Genomic DNA, 23,122 nt, shown 5'->3' with positions numbered 1-23,122 from the left:
AGCCTAGCATGGAAGGGTGATTAGGAACCAAAAGTTTGAATGTTGAGAGTAAAAAGAAGAAAAAAGCAAGTGTGAAAAGAGAAATGGAGAAAAAGTTTCTTTAGATATGTGCATCAAGTAGGGCCTTCCCAAATTTAATAACAAAGGAAAGATCGTCCTTGAATTGATTGCTTTGATTTCTTGTCTAATCTCTATCCTTTTTTTTCGCGATTTTACATTTTAAAATTTCCCTATTAGACCAAACCACTCCTTTTTTTTCTCTCGTAAAATCTCCAAAGCCCTCTTCACATTTACCAATATTTCTAATATTATTGAGCGATTAATTAAGGCTTTGATTGAAATCCCATCTCTCCAAACTCAATTATTAAGCAAACAATTATTACAAGCAATTGGACCTTTTTTCCCTCCTGGGATTTTGAAGCCTTCATATAGATATTGTGTGTAGCACTAAGTGTAGGAGATCTTGAATTGGGCAGGCAAAATGGAGCAGCCAAACAAGGTGTTAAGTATTTAAAAAGGAAAAAGGAAAAAGGAAAATTATAATTGTAATTGTAATTTGAGCAACTAAAAATATATACTACAATTGTAATTTGAGCAATTAGCTTTGACGTTAAAATTTAGGTAGTTGCAACTTGAAAAACGTACCACTATCCTTAGATTATAATAACTACTATAATTAAACTCTAAATCTCAAATCCTAAATCACTCTTAAACGATGTGGTTGTTGTAGTGTAATTATACCTCAAATGTACAATTGTTGCAATTAGACGTAACAAGTAGTTGTGGGTTCAAATCCCCACTAAAAGCCTAAATCGCTAGTCCCTGTTTGGATCGTGGATATTGTTTGATGGTATTTATAGTAATTCTCTTGGAGTTAAATGTATGTGTTTAGATATGTCGGTGAATCACAATCCTCACTTGTTGAACTAAAAAAAAAATTAACGAATATATTTATCTCTCCTCTCTGCTGTTCATTTCCAAAGAATAACAGTCTCATAATAAAAATCTCATAGTATGTTTATGAAATATTTTTTCCTCTGGATAATAATTACCTACATTTTCTAGGAAAAAAAATATGAGAACGTCAATAAAAATTGGTTTGGCATATCCATCTCAAAACATGTGAAACAAACAGAGTCAAATAGAAGTCCACTAATAAAGTCAAATTCACACTAAGAGAAACTTGACTCAACAAGTTAAAACTTAAAATATATTAAATATTTATCCTAAATAATATGTGTTTAAATCTCCATCTATGTTGTTGAATTAAAAAAGTCGTTAAACTCCTATAACTTCATAACATATTCAAATTTTAAAGTTTGAGAATACAATTATAACAAAAACGGAGTTAGTTTTTTTTCTTTTTACATTAAGGAAAGAAAAGAAAAAAGGAAATTGGGAGTGAGTTGACTCGGGTGAGTGGGAGCTGCACTGGAAAATGGAAATAAATAGTTTTGTGTTTTTGGAAAAAGTGCCAACGTGGATTTAGAGTTCCCTTTTAATTTTGGTCCCTTCAAAGTGCGACTGCGGAGTGAGAGTGAGTGCCTCTCAGTCTCTCCACCGTTGCTTTTTCGAGCTGTCCCATTTCGGTTGGTCGATTATCACTCCTGTGGGCCCCACCCAATACCCCCTTTTCCCATCCTCCCAGGGCCCATTTCAGGCCCAATTGGGCCCACTTACCGCCCAAAAAGTACCCCATCAACCCAAAAAAAAAAAAAGAAGTTATTTTCAACTTTACAACCATTTCTTCCCCTTCTCTTCTCTTCTTTTTCTTGCCCCCTTTTTACAACTCAATCTTTCTATCATTCAAACTAGAGGACTGAAATTCGAATCTATAACGCGTAAAAGGAGTTGTTAGTATAATGATCAGTTGAGTTATGCTCAAGATTAGTTAGCTGATTTTTCCTTTTTTTTAATCTATTGTGTCGTGTAGAATTTAATGTATTATTAATGAGAGAAAGGAGATAAGTCAACGTCAAAAGTCATGGCGACTCAAAAAGAGTCAAATCTCATGTCATTAGACCAAGAGTTGTTTAGTGAGAGAGATAAGATTGACATCAAAGGGTTACTACGATACATAATAAGAGTTGTTAATGCATTAAATAGTTGAATTCAATTGATTAGCTTTCGTCTTGGTCTTGGGGTTGGTTGTTTTATTTACTCTCATGTCATGTAACATAAATAGAGAGATTGCAAGTGAATGGTGAAGATTTAGCGTCGTTTAGCGAGTGAGAAAGAAGAGAAAGTCGACATCAAGAAGAAGTTGACACCATTTCCGCCCTAAATCGACGTGTCGTAAATGAGGCAAAGAGGTGGGGTCGGGGCTCTTAGGTCAGCATCAGGGATCCCACCAAGATGAGAGGGAAAAAGAAAGTTAAGGGAAAAAAAAAGGATAATAATAAAAAGAAAGAGAAAAAGAAAGTGAAAAAAGTGGTATGTGGACGTTCATGAGTTGGTGTTGTCATATCGGGCCAATCAGGGCCCACCGTCACATCACAGCCACGTAACGCAGCCGCACACACAGCTTGCCTGAGAGAGATAGGACCTTCATTTTTTTTCATTATCTTAAATAAAAGATATTTGTTCTAATTCTTCTAATCTAACCTCGTCTTTTGTTTCTTTCATTACCCTTTTTTCCTTTGTATTAGACGTGTTAATTAAAAAAAATTAAGAGGCAAACTTTAATTAAGGTGGATCGGTTTTCTAAGTTTAACTCATGTTGGTAAAGAAAGTTGTCAAGACTTGGATTCCACTGAAAAAATCTACAAGCTTGAACGGTAGCTTGCTTTTTTAAATGGCTAGATCTTAATTATAATTTTCCTAAAACCTACTAAATCCAAGATTAATATATTGAAATATACTTTAAAAGCACCATTAAGTCCGATATGGTTAAATATGAGAGGTACCCTGACAAATTTTGAAGTTTTCTCTAAACATGCAGTTAGATGAGTTTGAAAAAAAAAAAAAAAACCAATAGTTGGTTTGCAAAATTGTCAACCAAATTTCCTCGGGGTTCTCCATTTTGGTGATAGAGCTCACGACTTTGATTTTGGTTTCACCCAAAAAAAATCTTATAATTATTGTAAATATAGTGATTCAAACCCAACCGGATGTTATGGTAAGAGATAGATGACTTGACTAATTAAAACTATGTTTAAGTTATAACGACCCTAGTTTAGGTTTGTTTTTGCATTTTTTCTTTTTCTCGAAAAAAGAAATTTGAAATAGGAGTTTAAAGAGAAAGGACCCAAAATCTCTTTTCTCACTGTGTCTGTGTCTCCTCTTAAAAATTTGTTCTGAATGGGGAAAGTGGGGCCCTCGGCGCCTTCTGGGCCTAAATTTATTTCTACCGTTCGAAGCTCTCCCTCCCTCCCTCCCTCCCTCTCAACGAGAGTGCAGTGCAGTTTTCGCTTAGTTTGTTTGGCTTTGGCTTGTGCTGTGTGTCTCTCTGGTCCACAGCCTCTGCTTTTGTTAGCCCATTTACTTCCTCTCTTTGTCCCGACTGTGTCTTTGCTTCCCCATTTTTTCCCACTTCCTCTCCCCTCTCTCCTCATCTTTCTTCTTCCGGTAATGTGACTCGCAGCTTTCCATTTGGATTTTGGAGCAAGTTTTTTCTCTAACAGATTAATGGCGTATATGTGCGCAGACAGTGGGAATCTAATGGCAATTGCCCAGCAAGTCATCAAGCAAAAGCAACAGCAGGAGCAGCAGCAGCACCATCAGCACCAGCACAATCGCCATCAACAGCAGCAGCACCCCTTTTCTCTTCTTCCTTGGACCAGTAATCCATCCCCATCAATGGCTTCTTCTTCCTCTGCTCCTAATTTGACCTTCGGGATTTCTGGCTCTGCCTTCTCTGACCCCTTTCAGGTCGCCGGACCGCCGGATTCTGCCGACCCGGCTTTTCACTTCCCCAATTTGGACCACCCCTCCGCCGGGTTTAGGTTCTTCCCTAATTTTGGCGGCGGCGGAGAGTTCGACTCCGATGACTGGGTGGACAGTTTGGTCGGCGGCGGAGACTCCACGGATAGCTCCAATCTGCCCTCTGCTTGCGACGCTTTTGGTGTGTATGGTGCGGATCCATTTAATGGCTCTCCGAGTCGACTCAGTGTCGCTTGCTCTCCGCCGTCCGAGTTCAACCGAGTTGTGCTCCCGGATTCTTCGTACAAGACGAGTAGCGTTCCGCAGCCGCAGCGCCCGGCGTGGAGTTCGCCTCCGCCGCCGTCTTCTCCACCGGCGGTTAAGGATGTTGGAGTAGTCAAGCCGCCGGCGGAGTGGCTGCAGAAGAACGATGCCGTCGAAGGCTCATCGAGTGCGGCGGAAACCGAGTCGCCGCCGCCGCTTCTAAAAGTCTTGCTTGATTGTGCGCGGCTGTCCGATTCCGAACCCGACCGAGCCGTGAAAACTCTTGATCGGATCAGTAAATCGCTGCGGGAAGATGGAGATCCGATTGAACGATTGGCGTTTTACTTCGAGGAGGCTCTTCGGAGCAGATTGTCCCCGACGGCGAGGAAGAATCGCTTGGATTCGAGTGAGAGCGACGCTAATTCCGAAGATTTCTTGCTCTCTTACAAAGCTCTGAACGACGCTTGTCCTTACTCCAAATTCGCCCATCTCACGGCGAATCAGGCGATACTGGAAGCTACAGAGAGAGCGAGTAAAATTCACATTGTCGACTTCGGAATCGTTCAGGGCGTTCAATGGGCGGCGCTCCTCCAGGCTTTGGCCACACGAGCCGCCGGAAAGCCTACCAGAGTTCGTATCTCCGGAATACCCGCGCCGTCGCTTGGAGATTCACCGGCGGCGTCTCTGTATGCGACTGGTAATAGACTTTCCGAGTTCGCGAAGCTTCTGGAACTGAATTTCGAGTTCGAACCGATTCTAACGCCGATTGAGGAGCTGAACAAATCGAGCTTCATCATCCAATCGGACGAGGTATTGACCGTCAATTTCATGCTTCAACTGTACAATCTTCTCGATGAGGTCCCGACTGGAGTTCATAACGCCCTCCGATTGGCGAAATCGCTGAGCCCTAAAATAGTGACTCTCGGCGAGTACGAGGCGAGTTTAAACCGAATCGGATTCTACAATCGCTTCAAGAACGCATTGAAATTCTACTCCGCCATTTTCGAATCGCTAGATCCAAACTTACCTCGAGACTCGCCGGAAAGACTCCAGTTAGAGAAACTGTTGCTCGGCCGTCGAATCGCCGGCGTGGTTGGAACCGAAGAAGAATCTGGAAGCAAAAGAAGAGTACGTATGGAAGACAAAGAACAGTGGAAGAACCTGATGGAAAGCTCCGGTTTCGAATCCGTAGCGCTCAGCCATTACGCCATTAGTCAGGCGAAAATACTTCTCTGGAACTACAATTACAGCTCCCTCTACACTCTAATCGAATCGGCGCCGGAGTTTCTGTCTCTGGCATGGAACGACGTTCCTCTCTTAACTGTATCTTCTTGGCATTGTTGATGGATCGGTTTCTTTCCTTTCATTAATTTTCTTTTCCTTGGGGATAATCAGTTTCGATCAACCAGGTCTTTTTCACTGGTATGGTATGGAACTGAAAACCGAAGCGGAACAAATTTCAAATTGCAATATCGATGACGCCATTGACAGACATAGTCAAAAGCTCTCTCCTGTTCAAAATCTGAAAAAAGAAAACAATGGCTCTTTAATCCTTGATTTCAAACCATAATTTGTCGCGATCAGAAGGATTGTTCAGTGGGCGCCATTGCCAACCTCTTGAGAAACCCGTTTTTGGGTTTAAGATTTGGTTCTTATTTTTGTAATTCCCTTCTTCTTCCTCCTCTCTCTCTCTGTTATAAATTTATATGTAAATTTAATAATCTAAATTAATTATTCCAAAAAGAAAATAGGTAGGTGCCAAGAACTTTTTTTTTTTTTTTTTGAGTACTAGGTGCCAAGAACTTTGGTCTTTACTTTTTATATTTTTTTTATGAGTTATTTTTATTTCATTATAAATATTAGGTGGATTCCTGTATTTTTTTAATGTAATATAAAATAGACACCATATTGTACCTATGGACTACTTATTGGCTCCTAACTTTTCATTCTATCTTTTTTAGAATAACAATAATTTTGGTCCATAGGATTTGGAAGTAAATCATATCTTAATTTTATGAGAGATGGTCTAACCTAGAGAAGCAATTTCTTTGCAAGGAGTAAATTTCAGGTTCAATTCACGATGTAATGATTAAATCGTTATCTTTTAGATCACACGCTATGCTCGAAAAAGTTTTGTCATAGATCTTAGGCATAAAGATATACCTTTGATAAGATCACAATTGAAGTATGCACAAACAATATTTAAGAGATTATTGTCATTCTTTGTTTCATGAACTCTTCCATGATGAAAGAATAAACATTTTGGAAGGATTGGTTTGAATTTTGTCATTTGCTATGATAAAAGAAGAATAATAGGTGCTTCTTCGATGGTCGATTATCGAAACTTCGACCCTTTGGCTCCTGAGTGATACCGGCGCTAAATTTCATTAGAGGTCTAAATTGCATGAATTTGTGGATTGAATCTGATTGCTTGAATCTATTGAATGACTTGAACAAAAGACATGTGAATTACCTTCCTTACGTTGGCCAAAGGATATTCAAACATAGATTGAGAAGGCAAAGTGATGGAGTGCTCATGCTTGAGCCCCTAGAACAACAATTTCTAGGCTTTCAAACACTAAATGGTTGGAAAATATATCACTTGAACGATCGTATAATTTGCAATCCGGTGACTCTTCTTAAAAAAAAAAAAAAATTATTTTATTCAAAATTATCTCCCTAATGGACTATACAAGTGTACATAGATAAATTGTCTTTTTAAGAAACTATTTACTTAAAATGGTCTCTAAATCTCTACTATACTTAAAATGTAGTTGTCTGTTCAAAAAAAAAAAAAAAAGTCTGGTCGCCCTGGTTCAATGAACATTTTCTTTAAATCGAACATTCAAATCCGAAAAAAAAAATTCAAAAATTAATATACAATAATTTAAAATTTTTTCGACCTCTTTTTTTAGTACGGAGGTAGGAGTTCGAACCACTAAGTTTTAATCCGCGTTGAGTTAGCTCAATTTGGTCACTCAATTCATATTTTCAAATGTGGTTTTAAGAATGGTCTTTTAAATAAGTTTACAAATAATTAATACATAATAAAATGAGAATTTTCAAAAGATGGAAAAAAGCACCCACAGAATATGGGAATTATTACAGTGACTTATTTAGAAATTCTCCTTTAGGAAATTCTTTTTCCATCAAATATCATTTCTGTCGTCCATTGAAGGTATGAATAAATGACCTAAAAGAATCGGTGACTTTTCATCACTCATCTTCCCAAATTATCTCTCCTTTATTTTGCTAAAATTTTAAGTATAGAGTTCGTTGAAGTGACACTAAAAGATATTTAATATTTATATTGATGAAAATATCAAGGTTTCTGTTTCACTGAGAATGTCTATATATTTTATCGACATTTGTTTATATTTCGTGGATATTTTTATTTTTTTACTGTAGATATTAAAGTGAAACTTTCTAATGAGTTTTATGAAAGATGGAATGATTATGATTCAATATACATAATAACTCTGAAGCCCATGCCCATGTTTGGCCCGTTAATTAGATCATGTTTTTTAATTATTTAAAAGTATATGGATCAAGATAAATTAATTTCGGAGTTTAAATAGAACTAAAGTGAGGTTTTCTAATTATAAAGTAAATTTATCAGTTTAAACACATGTCATCTGCGCAGCCACGTGTCATGTGTTCTTCCCAAGAAACCAGGATCAAAATCCAAGCCCATTGAACCGGACATCGGCGACGCCCATTCCGGGATGCAAAATTCCACCGAAAATTTTGACATATAAAATGCAGAAACAGGAAGAACAGAGATACGCAAAAACAGTCCAAGCAATCGGGCCGGATAGAATAGAACTCATTCACTCTTGTCATTCTTAAAGTTTCTTTCTGCCATCTCCGGTAGGCTTCAGAGCTTTTCCGGCCGTCAGATTCCGGCAGGCGCCCACCGCAACGAACATGGAGAAGAAGACTCAGAACCCGAACGAGAAATCAGGGTATGCGATTCGTTGGTTGGTGATATCGTTTGATTATAATTTATTAACAATAATTAGGGACAATTTTTGGAATTAAGCAGGGACGTGATGTCGCATTCGTTTGGAGAAGGATATGCGACGCGGTCGGACGAAGAAGGATTTGGCGGAGTCTACAGTGATCAGAACCAGTCGTTTCGCAACACTGATGGCGATCGGATTAATCAAGATATCAATCAGCCTGGTCTCTCATCTCTAACATATTTTGTTTTCGATTTCTCTTTCTGTAATCTCTGCTTCTGTTTCTGTCTCTAACTTCTTTTTCATAAAATTTTGGAAGGGTATGATAAGAGTCAAGGGAGTGAAGTGAAGGAGAAGGAGAAAGCCCGACATCAAACCAATGCAGGGTCTTAAGATGAGATAGACTATATTTATATATTTTTCTTATATCCGTCCGGTCAGTTTGGAACCTCAACTGGTCTCATGAGGCAACCAACCCAATTCACCGCGGGGAGAATTGTTATGCCACTGGCCCACTCCCCATTTTTCCCTATTGGAATTTAGAATGTATCAGATGTTTCCTCCTCTTGAATCTCGTTTAACACAACAGTGAATAAAATTTTGGGTCTTTGACTTGTTTTTTCTTGATTTCGAGGATAGGAATCGGGGAGAGAGGACATGCCATAATTGTGATTTGGCTTAAGAAGATTGAGATTTGGAAAGTTAAAAAACAAATAATTAATTTTGATAAAAGCCGAAACCGCATACAACATGGACAATTCTGGCCAACCATTATACAAGGAACAACCAATCTCTCAACATATCCTACACAAATAATCTAATTGTTATTTGTTATCGGCTTCGCTACAACCCTTCTAGACTATAGTAAGATTGCTTACTTAAAAATCGAAGCTCTTTAGGCTCACATCAGTGCTTCTAACATAAGAGCTCTTTTAACATCTGCACACTAACTAACTTGAGCATCAGAATTGCTTCATCAACGAAGCATAACACACAAATATTGCCTTTTCTGTCTATAAGTCGACAGGAAATAGACAACAAGTTTCAACATCAAGGTTTTAGCGATAGTCTAATTGCTACCATCTACTATCTAAACATGGTTTTAAGATAAAGGAGTAGACACTAAACAAAGAAAGGGTCAGCACTTAAATCCTTGTCCATAATGGTCATTCATTTTACATATCAGTTATGGAGTAATCAAAGTACAACTTAAAGAAAGAAACAACGCAGTTTAAGATTTTTATACAAGTAATCTATAGGCATTCAAGGGCTTTTCGATTGGGAAGAAGAAGAATTATGCCCCTGTGGCTTTGCCTGCCCGAAGTTGGGTTTCGTGAACCAGGTAGTATATAGAAACTGCTTATAAGGTCCTGTGTGCTTGCACATTAATCTTAACTTCTACCGTTCCTTCATCCATCTCATTACTATTTTCATGTGCCTTTTGCTTGTTAATCCTCTCAAACCAACTTCCTGGCAAGTAATAGGCACTAATCACATCAGCTTATTACAACGCCCATTACCTACAGAACTTTTTTCTAACAAAACAGCACCAAGAGCAAGTTACAGACCAAGAAGAATCCAGAACTGTGGCATGCCCCATTCTAGTTAAAAGCATTCTCATTGATCCCTTGTAACGGAGAATCGAAGCTTTTCTCTCCTATACTTAGGGGCACCTGCGCCTGCCCCAAGGTCCGGATCCGATCTTCCTAATTGTTAATGGGCGTTAAAAAAAAGTGGTGATCATTTCACTGGGATTTAAGCAACTCGATACATCTGAGCACATCATCTATAGCAAGTATCCTCTTTAAAGAATTTAGGATTTAGTAAACGTAACGTTATTTTTCCACAATTTCGAAGCCAAAAATGCTGGAAAGAGACAACATTTTACCTAGGATGAAAATGCAACAATTCAACGAGAATGCAAATCAGAGTCCTCATTCCCAACTATTCTCCAGTCAGATCCAAACCCCGACAGAAATGATCAAAGTATCTAGCAGAATTCCATCATTCTATATCAATCTAATTCATATTTAATCAGAAATTTCTACCATTCGTGGTAATAAGTTGAAGAAAACGGAATAATTTTGAAGCAAAACATGAAAACAGCGGAATAGAAACAGGAATGGCTTGTTACGAAAGCTTACCTGAATGCGGTCCCAAGTTTCGGCTATGGTTAGCGGACCATGCTCCCTAACAATGTCGAAGATGACTCTAGTGATCGTCTGTGTTTGTTCCGGTGGAGTTTTTAGCTCTATTGGCTTCATCTTCGGCTTTGGCTTCGTCGCGAAAAACCTTATTACCAGTCCCAAACATACTGATTTTGTTACTCAGAAAACCAAACGGAGCCGATTATCCCGGTGATTCTTCTCGTATGTGCTTCGTTTGTCAGAAAATTCCTACCGTCGGGTCTGGGATTCAGGAGAACGGTGGCTGGCGGGGAGCTCCGATGACTCTTGGCCGGATTCGGGAATTTCAAATGCAAAACCCAAGTTCAAAGTCATTCTATAGCAATGAGATATTCCAATGGCTTCAAATGAAGCAGTATTCCTACCGTCGCCTCACAATTCGCCGCCGTCACCACCTTCCCCGCTGTCGCTTCAGTTCGCCGTGGGAGTCGCCTGAATAGCCGTCGCTGTCGGGTAGGGACGGGGGAGTGCGATTGGAATTGGAGTTGGAGTGGTCGATCGAGGGTTTCAAAAAAGCTGAGAAAGATGGAGAAATTTTTAAAGAGAGCAAGATTGTCATTTTAACTAATATAAGTTCCTAATAATATATATTTGAAAACGTTCAAATCATGGTCCAGATTTGCGGGCTTTAGCTAAATAAATTCATTTGAGTTTGGGTTTTTATCGACCCATTTAAAATATTATTTTTAAACTTACTAAAAAAATGTAAAATACAATTTTAATATGTAAAGTTTGGAGTGGAAGTTTTTTTTTCCTTCAAAAAGTGTCTATTTGGTTTTTTAATATTCAAAATTGACACTTTTAATTCATAGAGTTTAAGAAATTGTTTTTGATCATTAATTAATTAACCTGATTAAGTTCCCGACCATATTTATTGATTTAGCAAATATAATGATTTAATAATATTTTTATGGTGATTTTTATTTTCTCTCTCTTTCGCTATGATCTTCCTCTCTTCTCTAACCTTCATCATGAAATTATAGTAGTGAAACTCTATTAACAATTTTTAGAGCTAGATCAAAATTTTTTGTTGTCCAGGAGAAAGGTTATGAACTCCTCATCATATATGAAGCAAACTCCCATGCGTCTTCACCAACCATTTTAGGTATTTGTCTCTTATCTTGCATATAGCCAAATCTTCTGGATAGATTGAGGAAGTCCTTGTTCCTGATCTTATTCATGTTTGGATGATGGTTTCTCTTCGATGGGAGGGTGCAACCTCGAAGGGAAGGGCGAGGGCACCATGGCGATAGTGAGGGTAGGCGGCAGGTGAGGATAGATGACCGATGGTGTAGACATTGTCCTAAAAGAGAGAGAATGAGGATGAAATAAATAAAAAGATAAGAGGGAAATACATTTATTGCAAAATAATAACAAATTAATATATTTTACCAAATCAAGAATTACAGTCACCAAGTTAATCATCACGTCATTCAATTTAATTGTCACGCTATCAACCAACGGTCAAAATAACACAAGAACCATTTGAAATAGTTTCTCAAACTACAGCAACTAAAGATGTGAATTTTGAAACTTAATGTACCAAAGAGACATCTACTCTAATATTGGAAGGAGACGAAAATTGTTTTTTTCCCAAACAAAAATTATTCAAACTAACCTAATTTGTACCCTTAAATTAATTCTTAGATGAGTTTTCTTAAAATGCGTGTTTGATCAATAATTTGTCCAAGTCCATGAATCTTGGCTCGAGTGGAATCTGACATATGACCTGGAACTCTAGCAAGTGGAGACTTGTAAAAGAGAAAACACTCAAACGCCCAAGTCTCTGAATAACAGAGCTATATCCGAGAGATAATATAATTTTGTGGGAATAAGGCAGAAGGTCTCTATTTATGGGTGGAACTTTCGATAGGGTGTACGATAAGCCTCCAATGGCTCTTTAGGGTTTCGAGAATCATGATGCGTTGTCGAGGAATGTGTTAGAGAATCGATCCTGACAAAGCGTCGTCACATCGGCTTGGCCTGTAGGCCAAGTTGTCGATGTGCGAAAAACAAGGTCAATTTGGACTGGTGTTAAGGTGGCCAAACTGGGAATCAATTCAACTCGGCCTATTAAGTAAAGTTCGAGGTAATGAGTATTTGTGTGTAAGTGTGCTGATCTATGTAGACTTATCATTCTTATCGTATCAGGGTTGTCACGTTGTTAGTGAGAAATTACCTCCAACAATGTGATTTTACGTATGAACAATTTCTCAATATATTGTTCGTTCACAGTAAAATATTTTCATTGTGGGGTAAAAAAGAACATGCTTTTTTAATATTATTTCACTAATCGAGTCATAGATATCTAACATATTCATACCTAACTATTTTCCACAAAATTGTGATGAAAGGTCCTTTCTCCCTCCTCGACCAAACAAATGATGTATGAATTCTATTCAAACGAGTCAAGCGTCGAGTAAAAAGTCGGGTTGAATGAATAAATGTGTAATTTAATTTGTAATTGTTGTCTTTCATTTTAAAATTTTTTATTAGTTTGACATCATTGGTTTTAGACTCATTCGTGTTTTCAAATATTTTAAGTCTAATTTGACATGCAATCTATATTATGTTTATTGTTTTCATATTTATTATGTTAATATTTATTTTCATAATAAAAACTTTGGTATGCATGCTATTTGGTGTTATAAACCGTTGCATTTTTTAAAAAAATTAAAACAGGTAAGATGTAATATATTACAAATTATATAACATAGTAAATTAATAATTATACAAATTTATAACTTACATATTAATAATATTTTAGATTAAGTTAAATATTTAGTGGTAACTATGCTAGTTTACAATTATTTTTTCTAAATACAATGATATTGCAAATATTTAGTGTTGGATAAAGTTGTTTCTTTTGCTATGTTACATACTAAACCGTGGTTAGTAAATCCCAATCATGATGCTCTGTTCAATGGTTAGAAATAAAAGATTTACAAGTTTATAGAAAAACCTTTCTCTATTCTAAAAATACTGCCAAACTCATCGGATTATAAAATGGAAATCACTCTTTAACACAAAATAAAAAACCATAGAACTTTTGAAAAATTACTTCTAAATTGTAATTAGTTTAAAGTATTTTCTACTCTTTGAAATGTCGTATCAAACGCCCCACAAAGTCCAATTATAATCCAATTAGGAAAATACAAAAATATATTTTAGATATATTTCTAAAACTTGCCTTAAATTTTGAATTATATTAAAATTTTGTTTTAAAAAATCCCACCAGCATGTTTTTAACATATTCCATTATTTTCAATCTTAATCATAGACAAATGAAGTCGTCTGCAAAACCATAGACAAATGCCCACGGCCCGTCGTCAATTTTAAATATATATATATATATATATATATATATTATTTTGAGACAATTGAAGACATTATTATAGATTTAACGAATATATATTTCGCATATTTATTTCTTTAAACTATTAAACGCACCAATATTTGCTGGTTAATATATATTTGAAAATTTCATCTTCAATGAAACTCACTCTGAAATTTTATAGTTAAATTATAAGCTTTTTTAATTATAATTAATTGGTCATCAAACTTAAGAACATCTACCAAAATTTTAAATTGTCAATTTGATATCTAATATGTCTATAGACTCTAAAAGTATTGATAAGTTATACAGTTTTAATGATTTATTAATAGGTTATACAGTTTTAATGATTTGTCTAATAAATCATTAATCTATTAGATATTTTTTAATATTTACATATCTATCACAAAATTTAAAAATGTTAATGTCTTGACAAACACAAATTTGATATTTGGCTTCTAGAAAAGTCTAAATAAATAAGGAAACACAAAATTAAAGCTTTTTGAATGCATTAAATAAAGCTTTTAGAAACCTATTAAATGCACTCTCAAAATTTTTGGGATTTTAGAAAACAATTAATAAAAAATCTTTAAAATAGTCAAATAATATAGGCATATATATTTTATTCTAAATGCCGTGTTAAATTTGATCCCTCCTTTGCTTGACAACAACGTAATTAGCTGTGAAACTTGCCACCCATCCGTTTGCGATTATTTTTCCACCGCCTCAACGATTATTAATTCAACCACGTCACTCAATATCATCCGTCGATCTTTTCAACCACTCTTCAATCCTAGCCGTTCATTTCATCCCCTCCCCCCTTATAAGTGATAAGATCCTCATCCGTTCTTCCATCTGCCTCCATTCCAAACCCTTCTTCTCGCCATTTCTCTGGTTTATTTTTTGCAGATCTGGCTACGCCGTCTTATCTGTCGCCGGCACGGTGGCCGTAGATCGATAGATCTCACGTAGATCTACACGATGATGGTGGTTTCTTGCCGGCCTGGTCCACCGCGACGGATTTTGGTTGTTCATTCGGATTCTGGCAGGTTCAACATCAGATCTGATTCTTCTCTTCTATTTTTATGTTCTGAAGGCGATTCGTGTGGTGATTTTCTCATCCGTGACGATCGCGGGATTTCAGATCTATCACGCGTCAGGGTTTGATTCTTGTTCTCGGTAATTTGTTTGATTATTATTGTGCAACGAAAGGCGTTTCGATCTCTTCGAGCAGGTATGGAGTTTGAGACAGCGTTGGATCTCCGTGGAGGCAGAAGCGTATGGCGTCTCCATCGAGGAAGCTATTTCATGAAACGATGAGGTGGTTGATTGCTGCAGATGGAGATAATCCTGGTAGATCCGTTCGTCGGTATGCTACAGGAGGCCTGATTGCTGTTATTCAATGGAAGCTGTAACTTGTATCATAATATTGAAAGCATCGGGAAGGGTAGATGAGTGATTGTGGATGTATAAGATATCGGGATTCAGCCTTCTTTTCGAGGAGGAACAATCCTGGTACCTCTTTGTCATCCGGCCTTTGCCATGACAGGTGCGCTTGCATGGCAGGTCATTCATAATAAAAAAAATAGTATGTTTTGGTTTTGGGAGGAGATCGCACGGGGATTGCCCGGGGTCTCCTCTCGCTGGTGTGTTTTTCTCTTGCTTTCTATTTCTCTCCGTTCGTTTCTGCTACCGCAACCGCCAGAATCGCTTCTCATATCATAGCTATTGACATGATCATATCCGCGACATGCAAAGGTACTCTGCCAATTTTTTCCTTTAAAGTTTAAATCAAGAAAAAAAAGAAACATCACTACTAAATCTCTGCATGCTTATTATAAAAATCAGTATTACATTTTTTAATTTGTATCTACATATTTTATCATCCATCCTATGGGTCAAAATTTTCCAAACTTTTCTCGAATCATATGTAATTGAAACTTGTGGGGATTTTCCGATGGCAGTTTTTGCAATATAAGGAGTCATCAAATGCGACAGTGTTTGCGAAGGTATAGTTGGTATTCATATGGTAATAATTTATATTCGTATTTAAGTTTATTCGTATTTATATTCTTTCATTGAGCTTTAATTCTTTCTCAATGAAAACATGGTTCGACATAAAAATTACTCGTATACAAACTATACAATTACGCCTGATCAATAATTAAGATGCTGCGCTGTGTACTTGCACATTAAGAAGAAACATCAGGGTGTTCTATCCCCCCATCCCCAATAGGCTCAAGTAAATTTCAAAGATCTGTACAATTTCCTTGTTTTTTTTATTATTTTGCTGAAAATATGTTACAACGAAGTCAGTTCTTTGATAGACGCGACCCTCCCCTCCCCTTCCAGGAATTGCAATGAGTTACATTTTGTATTCTGATATATATTTCAAATTATCTAGTAATGTTACATTTTTAGAATTATGTATTCTGCAAGCTTTCCTAGAGTCGGTGCCTGTATTTTTAGTTTTGTGGGACTGGTTTGTATTTTCGGCTGTTACATTGTTAGATCTGAAGAAGTTGATGTAAGTGGATCTAGAAGGCGTGCTTGAGAAGAAGCCTCGCTCTATTGCCATGGAAGGAATAGGACGACATTATATATCTGAAGAGTTGTAAGATGTGTTGGCAGCCCGTACAAGCAGCAGCTCGTCGCTCTCCTGTAGCCTATCCTGTTTCCCGCTGGTATTTATTGGATTTATCCTATTTTCAACTCTACTATGCAATTTTTTTCCAATTGGAGAAGTGGATTCTATTATGTTTTTGTTTTCCTTTTGTTAGTATGCTCGATTATGAAGTTAGTAGATTGTTTTTCTAGCTTGCCGATTGGATAAAATTTATGTGTAGACCACACTATTCTGTGGTATGAGTCTTTTTAAAATTTTAATTTAGTTCTGAGGTGGTGGTGGTTTCTAACATTTAAATATATTTTAGTACTTTTGATACTTTCTGCCGGTGTTAATTAGTGCCATTGAATATCATTCGAGTTCGAGAGATTTTGCTGAATAGGTGTTTGGAATATTTACTGTTTTCATGTGGAAAGTTTCATATCTTCTAATAATTTCCTTACCGGAGGAGTTGTTGAAATTAGTAGATGTAAGTAGAAACATAGCGTAGTCTCTGATGAGTAAAATTTTTGATGGTTTAAAAGTATTTGGGTTAAAGTAGAAGTTACATGATGGGTATTCTTCATGCAATATATCTATTCATCTTAATTATTTAGGTTCATGTAAAATTATCATGGAATATTTTTGTTTAAGTTTATTCCAACCAGCAGATTTTTCTACTTAAGTTTTTTTTTCAATAATTTCAAAAGATATAAAAAATAAAAAAATATTAAGAAATGGCGAGGGACTTGATTTAAGAATTTACTCTTTATAATATATAATTTCTAAAACCCTGTCTATAAGTATTTCTCACTTTTTTTTTTGACAAAATAAGTAGTTCTCACTTGTTTTAATAATAAATCTCGAGAAGGTATTTCTGTTGAACAATCTATATATAATTAAGTAATAAAAGTACGGGATCTCGAAATAATCGATTTTTTTAGTTCTAAGGCTGCTTTGGAAATTGATTTTTTATGAATATTTTTTTAACGTTTTTCTTATGATTTTACAACGCTATTTGATATGATTGATACGAATTCAAAAAAGTTAGCCGCGGAAGCTTCATAAAAAAAGTTTTTTTTAAGGGATTTAATTTAAAATTTGCGGTTTTTGTCCAACTTCCAGAATAGATACTATTTAAACCCTCACATTAATTTTATTTTTTTGGGTAGTAGGAGATTGGAGATGTAATTCTTGGTTGTTCGTTTTATTAACCCGAGAAATTTTTATTACGAAGAATTTTAAGGCACCCTCTCGTGATTATATAAGGTGTTTTTTCCTCTCTTATTAAGAACATTTAAGTGGGGGTTTCAAACTCCTAACCCCATGACCAGGTCAGGGATAGTTGAGCTATGCCCAGCGATTGTATAAGGTTGTAATTTATAAGTTATGGATATTTTGTAATTTTTTTGATATAGATGTACGTATATTTCTTTTTTGTTTTTGTTATTTTGTTTACTGAGATTGATAGATCTGTAAGCTCAAATGGGTAGAGCGCTCAATTTCTTGCTGGAATTTGAGAGGTTGACGGTTCGAATCCGTCCTGATCTGATTGTTGCGTCCATTTGAACTTGCATGTTTTGCATAGGGGTTTTGGTCCATTGGAGTATTATGGGTTGGGCCTTGACTGTCTATTCCTTGCCAGGCCTGAACTTGGGCTCACCTTCTTGTGTAAAGAGATTCTTAAGATGATCTAGAGTCTTCTCTAGAAAGACTCTTTTTGTGAGAATCTTCATCTCTTTCGTTTATTTCTTAAGAACCTACAAGTGGGATTAAATCCTTCTTAAGATTTGTGTGTGTGTAAATAAACAGTACCTTTTCATCAATTGCCTTTTTTTAACCTCAGAAGTAGGTGGGGTAACCAGTTCTTAACCCGTCTCAAATTGGTGGATATAAATTAATTTAATTTATGAATTTTGTCATTCAAATGCAAAATTTTAAATCTTATTGACTGAATAAAATTGGTTGGTGGGAATAAATTGTATTTTAAACAATATTTAATGACGTAATATAATATAATATATAATAGCTTTAGAATAGGTCAAAAGTTGCAACCCATTTTCATTTTGAAAAAATAAAAAAATCGATTGAATATAAAGTTTCCAGATGCCGTGTTCAACTTGGCATCGTCTTTGCTTGAAGACAACGCAATGGAAATAACCACGAAACCGCCTGCCAAAATATTTATCGGCATTTATTCCACCGTGTTCAGCGATAATAATTCAACCACGTTGCCCTATCTCAGCCGTCGATCTTTTCCCATTATCTTCCATCTCAACCGTCCATTTCGTACCCTCCCTCCTTAAAAGGATAAGGTCCACCCAATCTTCCCTCATCGGTAGCCTTCGCAAGGGTTTTCTTCCACCCCTTCCCTTTGTCATTTCATTTTGTAGATCTACTTTTTTCTTGGCGACCTCGCATCGGTGGATCTTCGCAAGGCATGGATCTGTTCGCTGGTTGTCGTTTCGGATCATTTCCGGCGCCGATTCTGGTGGCTAGTTTCGATTCTTACAGGTTCAACTCCCGATCTGATTCTCCTTTTATGTTTGTTGTCTGACGATGATATTCGGTTCGATTAATTTCCCTTGTTTTCCTGGATTTGAATGATTTACTAGCGTTCGTTCATCAGTTATATTATGAGTCAGATCTAGTTTTTATCTTCATATTTATCGACGATTTGTTTGATGTTCTTTTTCTTTGTCAAGAGGAAGATTTTCTGATTTCTCGGAGCACGTAGAAGTTGGAAATGATGTCGAACTCTGATTTCTACTTTTCGAACCATCGTGTGGTTCCGTTCCTCACTGAATCGCCGGCGCAGGTTCCCGTCTATTCACTGTGAGGCGGTTCATCGTGACGGATGTAGCTGTTCATGGCGCTCGTTTGATCTCGCAAGACTGATGTAGCAGAACTCTATTGGCTATTGGATTGATGGATGCTGTAACTTGTATCATAATTTTGAAAGCATCGGAGAGCGTAGATGAGCGTTACTCTGGATGTAAAAGATATCGGGAAAAACTTCCTATTTGTGGAGGATGAATCCTGATGTATCTTTGTCATCCGACCTTTGCCTTGACAGGTGCGCTTGCATGGCAGGTCATCCATAATAAAAAAATAGTACTGTTTTGGTTTTGAGGGGAGATCGCACGGAGTTTGCCCGGGGTCTCCTCTCGATGGTGTGTTTTCTTCTTGTTCTCTCTTTCTCTCAGTTCGTTTCTACAACTGCCACCGCCAGCAACCGCTGCTCGGATCATAGCTTTTTACCTGATTTCTCTCCGCTCACGCCAAGGTATTTTCTGACGATTCTCTTGCACATAAAACTATCATGAAAAAAGTCACACGTAAAAAAGAAAATTAGCGTTCGCATATTTTTTTCGTTACCTAATCTGCTATTTTATGTTCAAAAAAGGAATTGCTATTAATAATTGATCTGCAGATTTTACTTCCTAATGCAATTGTCATATATTCTTATCGTCTTCTATTCCCATATGCATATTAATCTTTCATAATCATGTATACGGTGTTTTTAATCCTTTATAATCATTTATGTCAAATGTTTTTATTTGTAGTAATTTTATCTGGAGAAGTGTTTTAATCCATCATAATCGCGCTGAGGATTTAATTGTTCTTATCCACAATAAATAAGCACATGGGTTACAAATCTTGAACTGGTTTTGAGAGGTAATGGTGTCTTTTGGGGATGTTTCATGTTTTCCAGTAACAGTTTATGCAAATATGTGAGGAGTCGTCAATTGTTTCTAAGGTAAATAGAATTCCAACGTTGTACGAATTATTCTGATAATTGCAGTGATTAGTTTCTTGATATTGACGAATTTTAACTAAAAATCATCTCTTGTAATTGTCGTTCATGAGTGTCCATTTTCCTAATTTCTACGAGGATGCCTATACTTTAAAATTTGTGTAGTATACATCTGCTTAATTTATCAATGATTCACGCCTTTTTTACCTACGCAAATAAGTTCTTTTATCGCTTTATGGTTCCTGTGCTGTTCATTATTTATACTTCCAATCCTCCAGTTCACGATGTGTAGAACAATGATTATCACTGAATGTTTTTATGAATTTGTCCAGCACTTGTAACGTTTGTACATAATGGTCTTTGAAATATTTCAAGTCTGTTACGTTATAGTATTAGTTCCATTATTGGTTTTGGAAAATCTGGTGTCATTCTGATAGCCCAGAACTGGACGCTTGGTGTTGGAAGTTAAAGCTGTCAGACCTGGATGGATCTAGAAGCTCGGCCATTATAACTTGGACGTGATGAAAGAAAGGTTTAATTAAGTTATTTTTGAACTTTTACTACTGAAACTTGAGTATATTCAGTATGCTTATACTTCGTAATAGATTATTTGCTTCTTGTTACTTTTCCGAGCGGGTATTGCCCTTCACTGAATTGGGGGTGTGTGCACGAAGAGTTGGTCTATCTGAATTCAGAGTTTTGGAGGGTTCTATTCCTCGTTTTATGCTTGGTTCAAGTTTATTCAGTTTCATGATTTTGTAGATTTCGATTTTGATTGTTTTAGTTCATTCAATGAAAATAGTACATTCAACACTTCTTGTAGTGGCATGCTAGATTTGCTTGAAGTTGCATTTCATATGAATGTTAATTGAAACCTTTAACATGTTAGGAAAAAGCATGGGGATCTAGATATGAAGATAGTGGTTATTATTAGTTCTGAAGAAATTTATAGAGTGCTTAAGAATAGTTGTGGGTTATTCATGTTCGATATTTGCATGAATTCATGGGTGTTTTATATTGATTCGTACAAGGCCCATTGGAGATCAGAGTATGGAATTTATAATCACTACTATTTGGTCAGGGTTTTCCTTACTATATCTTCTTAAGTTTACTTTTGTTGCAGACCCTTTTTTAAGTCGCGAGTAGTGGAATTTTTAAAGCAGTAGGTTCTTAGAAATGAACAGATTTCAAGAGGTGAATTTAGACAATGGCGTATTTTAAAAAACTGTCTATTAACAGAGAGCTTTGACCGTACATGAGATTTTGAACAGATCGGATGTAATTTAATTACTTTTCAAAACCGATGATTGAACCGTTCTAGGTTTTCCCAACAATTTGGTACATGAGATTTTGAGGATGAGGATGTGCACGACCTATGTCTGTTAATATCACTTGGAGCTTTCAAGCGTGCGTTATTAATATTTTTTATTTTAGTAGCCAATTACCTTTGGCTAATTTGAACGACATTCTTTCTGCGGTAAAACTGTTGTTCCTTTATAAGAAGACTTGATCGGATTAGGAGTTAGGTCTCTCTGTCATATTTAACAAGTGTCAAGCCCTTGAAATAGTGACATGTTTTTAATCTGTTACATGATACACGAAGTTTAAACAAGTGCGGTGTCGAATCCCCTCAATGTGGAAGTTTAGTTCATAGATTTTATTTATTTACTTATTTAACGTATCTTGAGCATAATCTTTAGAGTTCCAAGTATCCAACCTTGTAATTTGGATTTCTTTTTATTTATTTAGTTTTTGGAGAATAAGTTTAATTTCTGTTTCAACGCGTAAGGGCAAAAAAACGCTTGCTGTTTTAAACGGGAATATGCTTCTGCCCTCGCGATTGAAACGGACGGTAAATTCCCTTCCCCTTGTTTTATTTTAATCATTTTGTATAAAGTCCGATGAGCTTGGAATTTTTCTTTAATTATTTATAATAAAGGTTATTGGAAATCGTTGTAGAACATAGGAACTTAATGCTAATAGGTATACTTAATTAATATAGTGAGTACCATATTTGGTATGGTGATTGTAATAGATCTGTAAGCTCAAATATGGGAGAGCGCTCAATTTCCTCCAAGGGGTTTGAGAGGGTGATGGTTCGAATCCATCCAGATCTTCTATCCTAACTCTAATTTCTCAATCAAGCTCTGAAAGCAGCAGAAACAAAGTCTAGTCTTAATGACAAATTCTATAAGTGGAGCATTTTTTTACATGTTACTTTGAACTCTGAAAAGAAAGATCCAACATTGTACTACAATTTTTTTTATTTGTGATAAAAAATATTCCATTAGTTTAGTACTTGAGTCACCGGTTAAAATCACTTTTGCATATAACTAAGTTTTATATCACTTTTAATTGATTTTTAAGTTAGGTTAGCATTTAGAGTGATTTTGAAAAATCAATTATACTTAAATCTCATTTTTTATAGTTACTAATTCTATTCCACCCTCTTAATCTATATGGATGATATAGGTGTATATATTGACTTAAGTGGTAAAATTATCTAATAAACCAAAAGGAAAAAAAGTGCATTGAAAATATATTAAAAATATTATTATTATTTATTTGGCCCCTCTTTGTTTTAATTATTAGACTTGAGTCCTTAAAGTTGACACAACCTATTCTACTACCGAATATCATCCACATAATAATTAACACATAATGCCTTATAATGGAGATGACATTAACATATCATTCATGTAGAAATTAGAAAAATTAGGGTTTGATTAGAACTTATTTAATAGCCAAAGCGAGAAGTTAGAAAATTGAAAGAATTTTTGCCCAAATTTTTGAACATTCAAGTTGTTTGTAAATATTAGAAATTAGAAGGAAAAAAAAAAGAGTCACGACACTTTTTTTTAGGACTGTAGTAACAATGTTTTAAGCTTTTACTTTGAAGAAGGAAAATTAAAATCTTCTAAGCAACTAAATTAGAATTTTTCTTTTGTTTTTCGTCTTTTTTTTAATTACAGATTAAATTAGAATTCAGAGAAACTTTAGAAGCTAGACTTATATTTTAAGAAAAACAATTAATTATAAGCCTAACCAACACGTTTGAAAATTGAGTGCACTTGAATGAACTCCAAATATTTTCATTTTTTAATTCCAAAGTTTGACCATGCGCTATCATGCTTCAAGCACTATAATATCTAC

The 23,122-nt window shown here is 35.9% G+C and overlaps 2 protein-coding genes, 1 long non-coding RNA gene and 1 pseudogene across 4 annotated transcripts; 3 read left to right on the top strand and 1 right to left on the bottom strand.

Moving 5' to 3' along the window:
* The first annotated feature begins 3,346 nt into the window (after positions 1-3,346).
* Positions 3,347-5,789, top strand: LOC111008515 (SCARECROW-LIKE protein 7). The gene is made up of 2 exons (XM_022281253.2): positions 3,347-3,567; positions 3,647-5,789. The coding sequence occupies exon 2, from the start codon at positions 3,661-3,663 to the stop codon at positions 5,467-5,469; it is 1,809 nt and encodes a 602-aa protein (XP_022136945.1). The 5' UTR covers positions 3,347-3,567; positions 3,647-3,660; the 3' UTR covers positions 5,470-5,789.
* Positions 5,790-7,754: 1,965 nt separating this feature from the next.
* LOC111008409 (late embryogenesis abundant protein) lies at positions 7,755-8,714 on the top strand. The gene is made up of 3 exons (XM_022281107.2): positions 7,755-8,090; positions 8,171-8,310; positions 8,407-8,714. Exons 1-3 carry the CDS (start codon positions 8,053-8,055, stop codon positions 8,478-8,480), a joined length of 252 nt encoding a protein of 83 aa, XP_022136799.1. The 5' UTR covers positions 7,755-8,052; the 3' UTR covers positions 8,481-8,714.
* A 496-nt stretch (positions 8,715-9,210) lies between these two features.
* LOC148208428 (uncharacterized) lies at positions 9,211-10,588 on the bottom strand (annotated as a pseudogene). Its single transcript, XR_015788300.1, has 3 exons — positions 10,488-10,588; positions 10,232-10,415; positions 9,211-9,557 (listed from the first exon to the last, which is right to left on the bottom strand). The product of XR_015788300.1 is annotated as an uncharacterized LOC148208428 (transcript).
* Positions 10,589-14,278: 3,690 nt separating this feature from the next.
* On the top strand, positions 14,279-20,782 carry LOC111008193 (uncharacterized). The gene is made up of 2 exons (XR_002601075.2): positions 14,279-18,726; positions 18,918-20,782. It is a non-coding gene; the product is annotated as an uncharacterized LOC111008193 (long non-coding RNA).
* The last annotated feature ends 2,340 nt before the right edge of the window (positions 20,783-23,122 follow it).

This window comes from Momordica charantia (assembly GCF_013281855.1).
Source record: "Momordica charantia cultivar OHB3-1 chromosome 10 unlocalized genomic scaffold, Mcharantia_2.0 BLBB01000010.1, whole genome shotgun sequence".
NCBI lineage: Eukaryota > Viridiplantae > Streptophyta > Magnoliopsida > Cucurbitales > Cucurbitaceae > Momordica > Momordica charantia.
The sequence above is the reverse complement of the archived record's forward strand: the minus strand, read 5'-3'. Positions and strand labels throughout refer to the sequence as shown.

What these genes read in the sequence shown, in the direction of transcription:
- LOC111008515 (XM_022281253.2), top strand. Translation starts at nt 3,661, where the DNA reads ATGGCAATTGCCCAGCAAGTCATCAAGCAAAAGCAACAGCAGGAGCAG.
- LOC111008409 (XM_022281107.2), top strand. Translation starts at nt 8,053, where the DNA reads ATGGAGAAGAAGACTCAGAACCCGAACGAGAAATCAGG. An exon ending in AACCCGAACGAGAAATCAGG is followed by an intron (nt 8,091 to 8,170) that starts GTATGCGATTCG and finishes GGAATTAAGCAG; the next exon opens with GGACGTGATGTCGCATTCGT. An exon ending in TCAAGATATCAATCAGCCTG is followed by an intron (nt 8,311 to 8,406) that starts GTCTCTCATCTC and finishes AAATTTTGGAAG; the next exon opens with GGTATGATAAGAGTCAAGGG.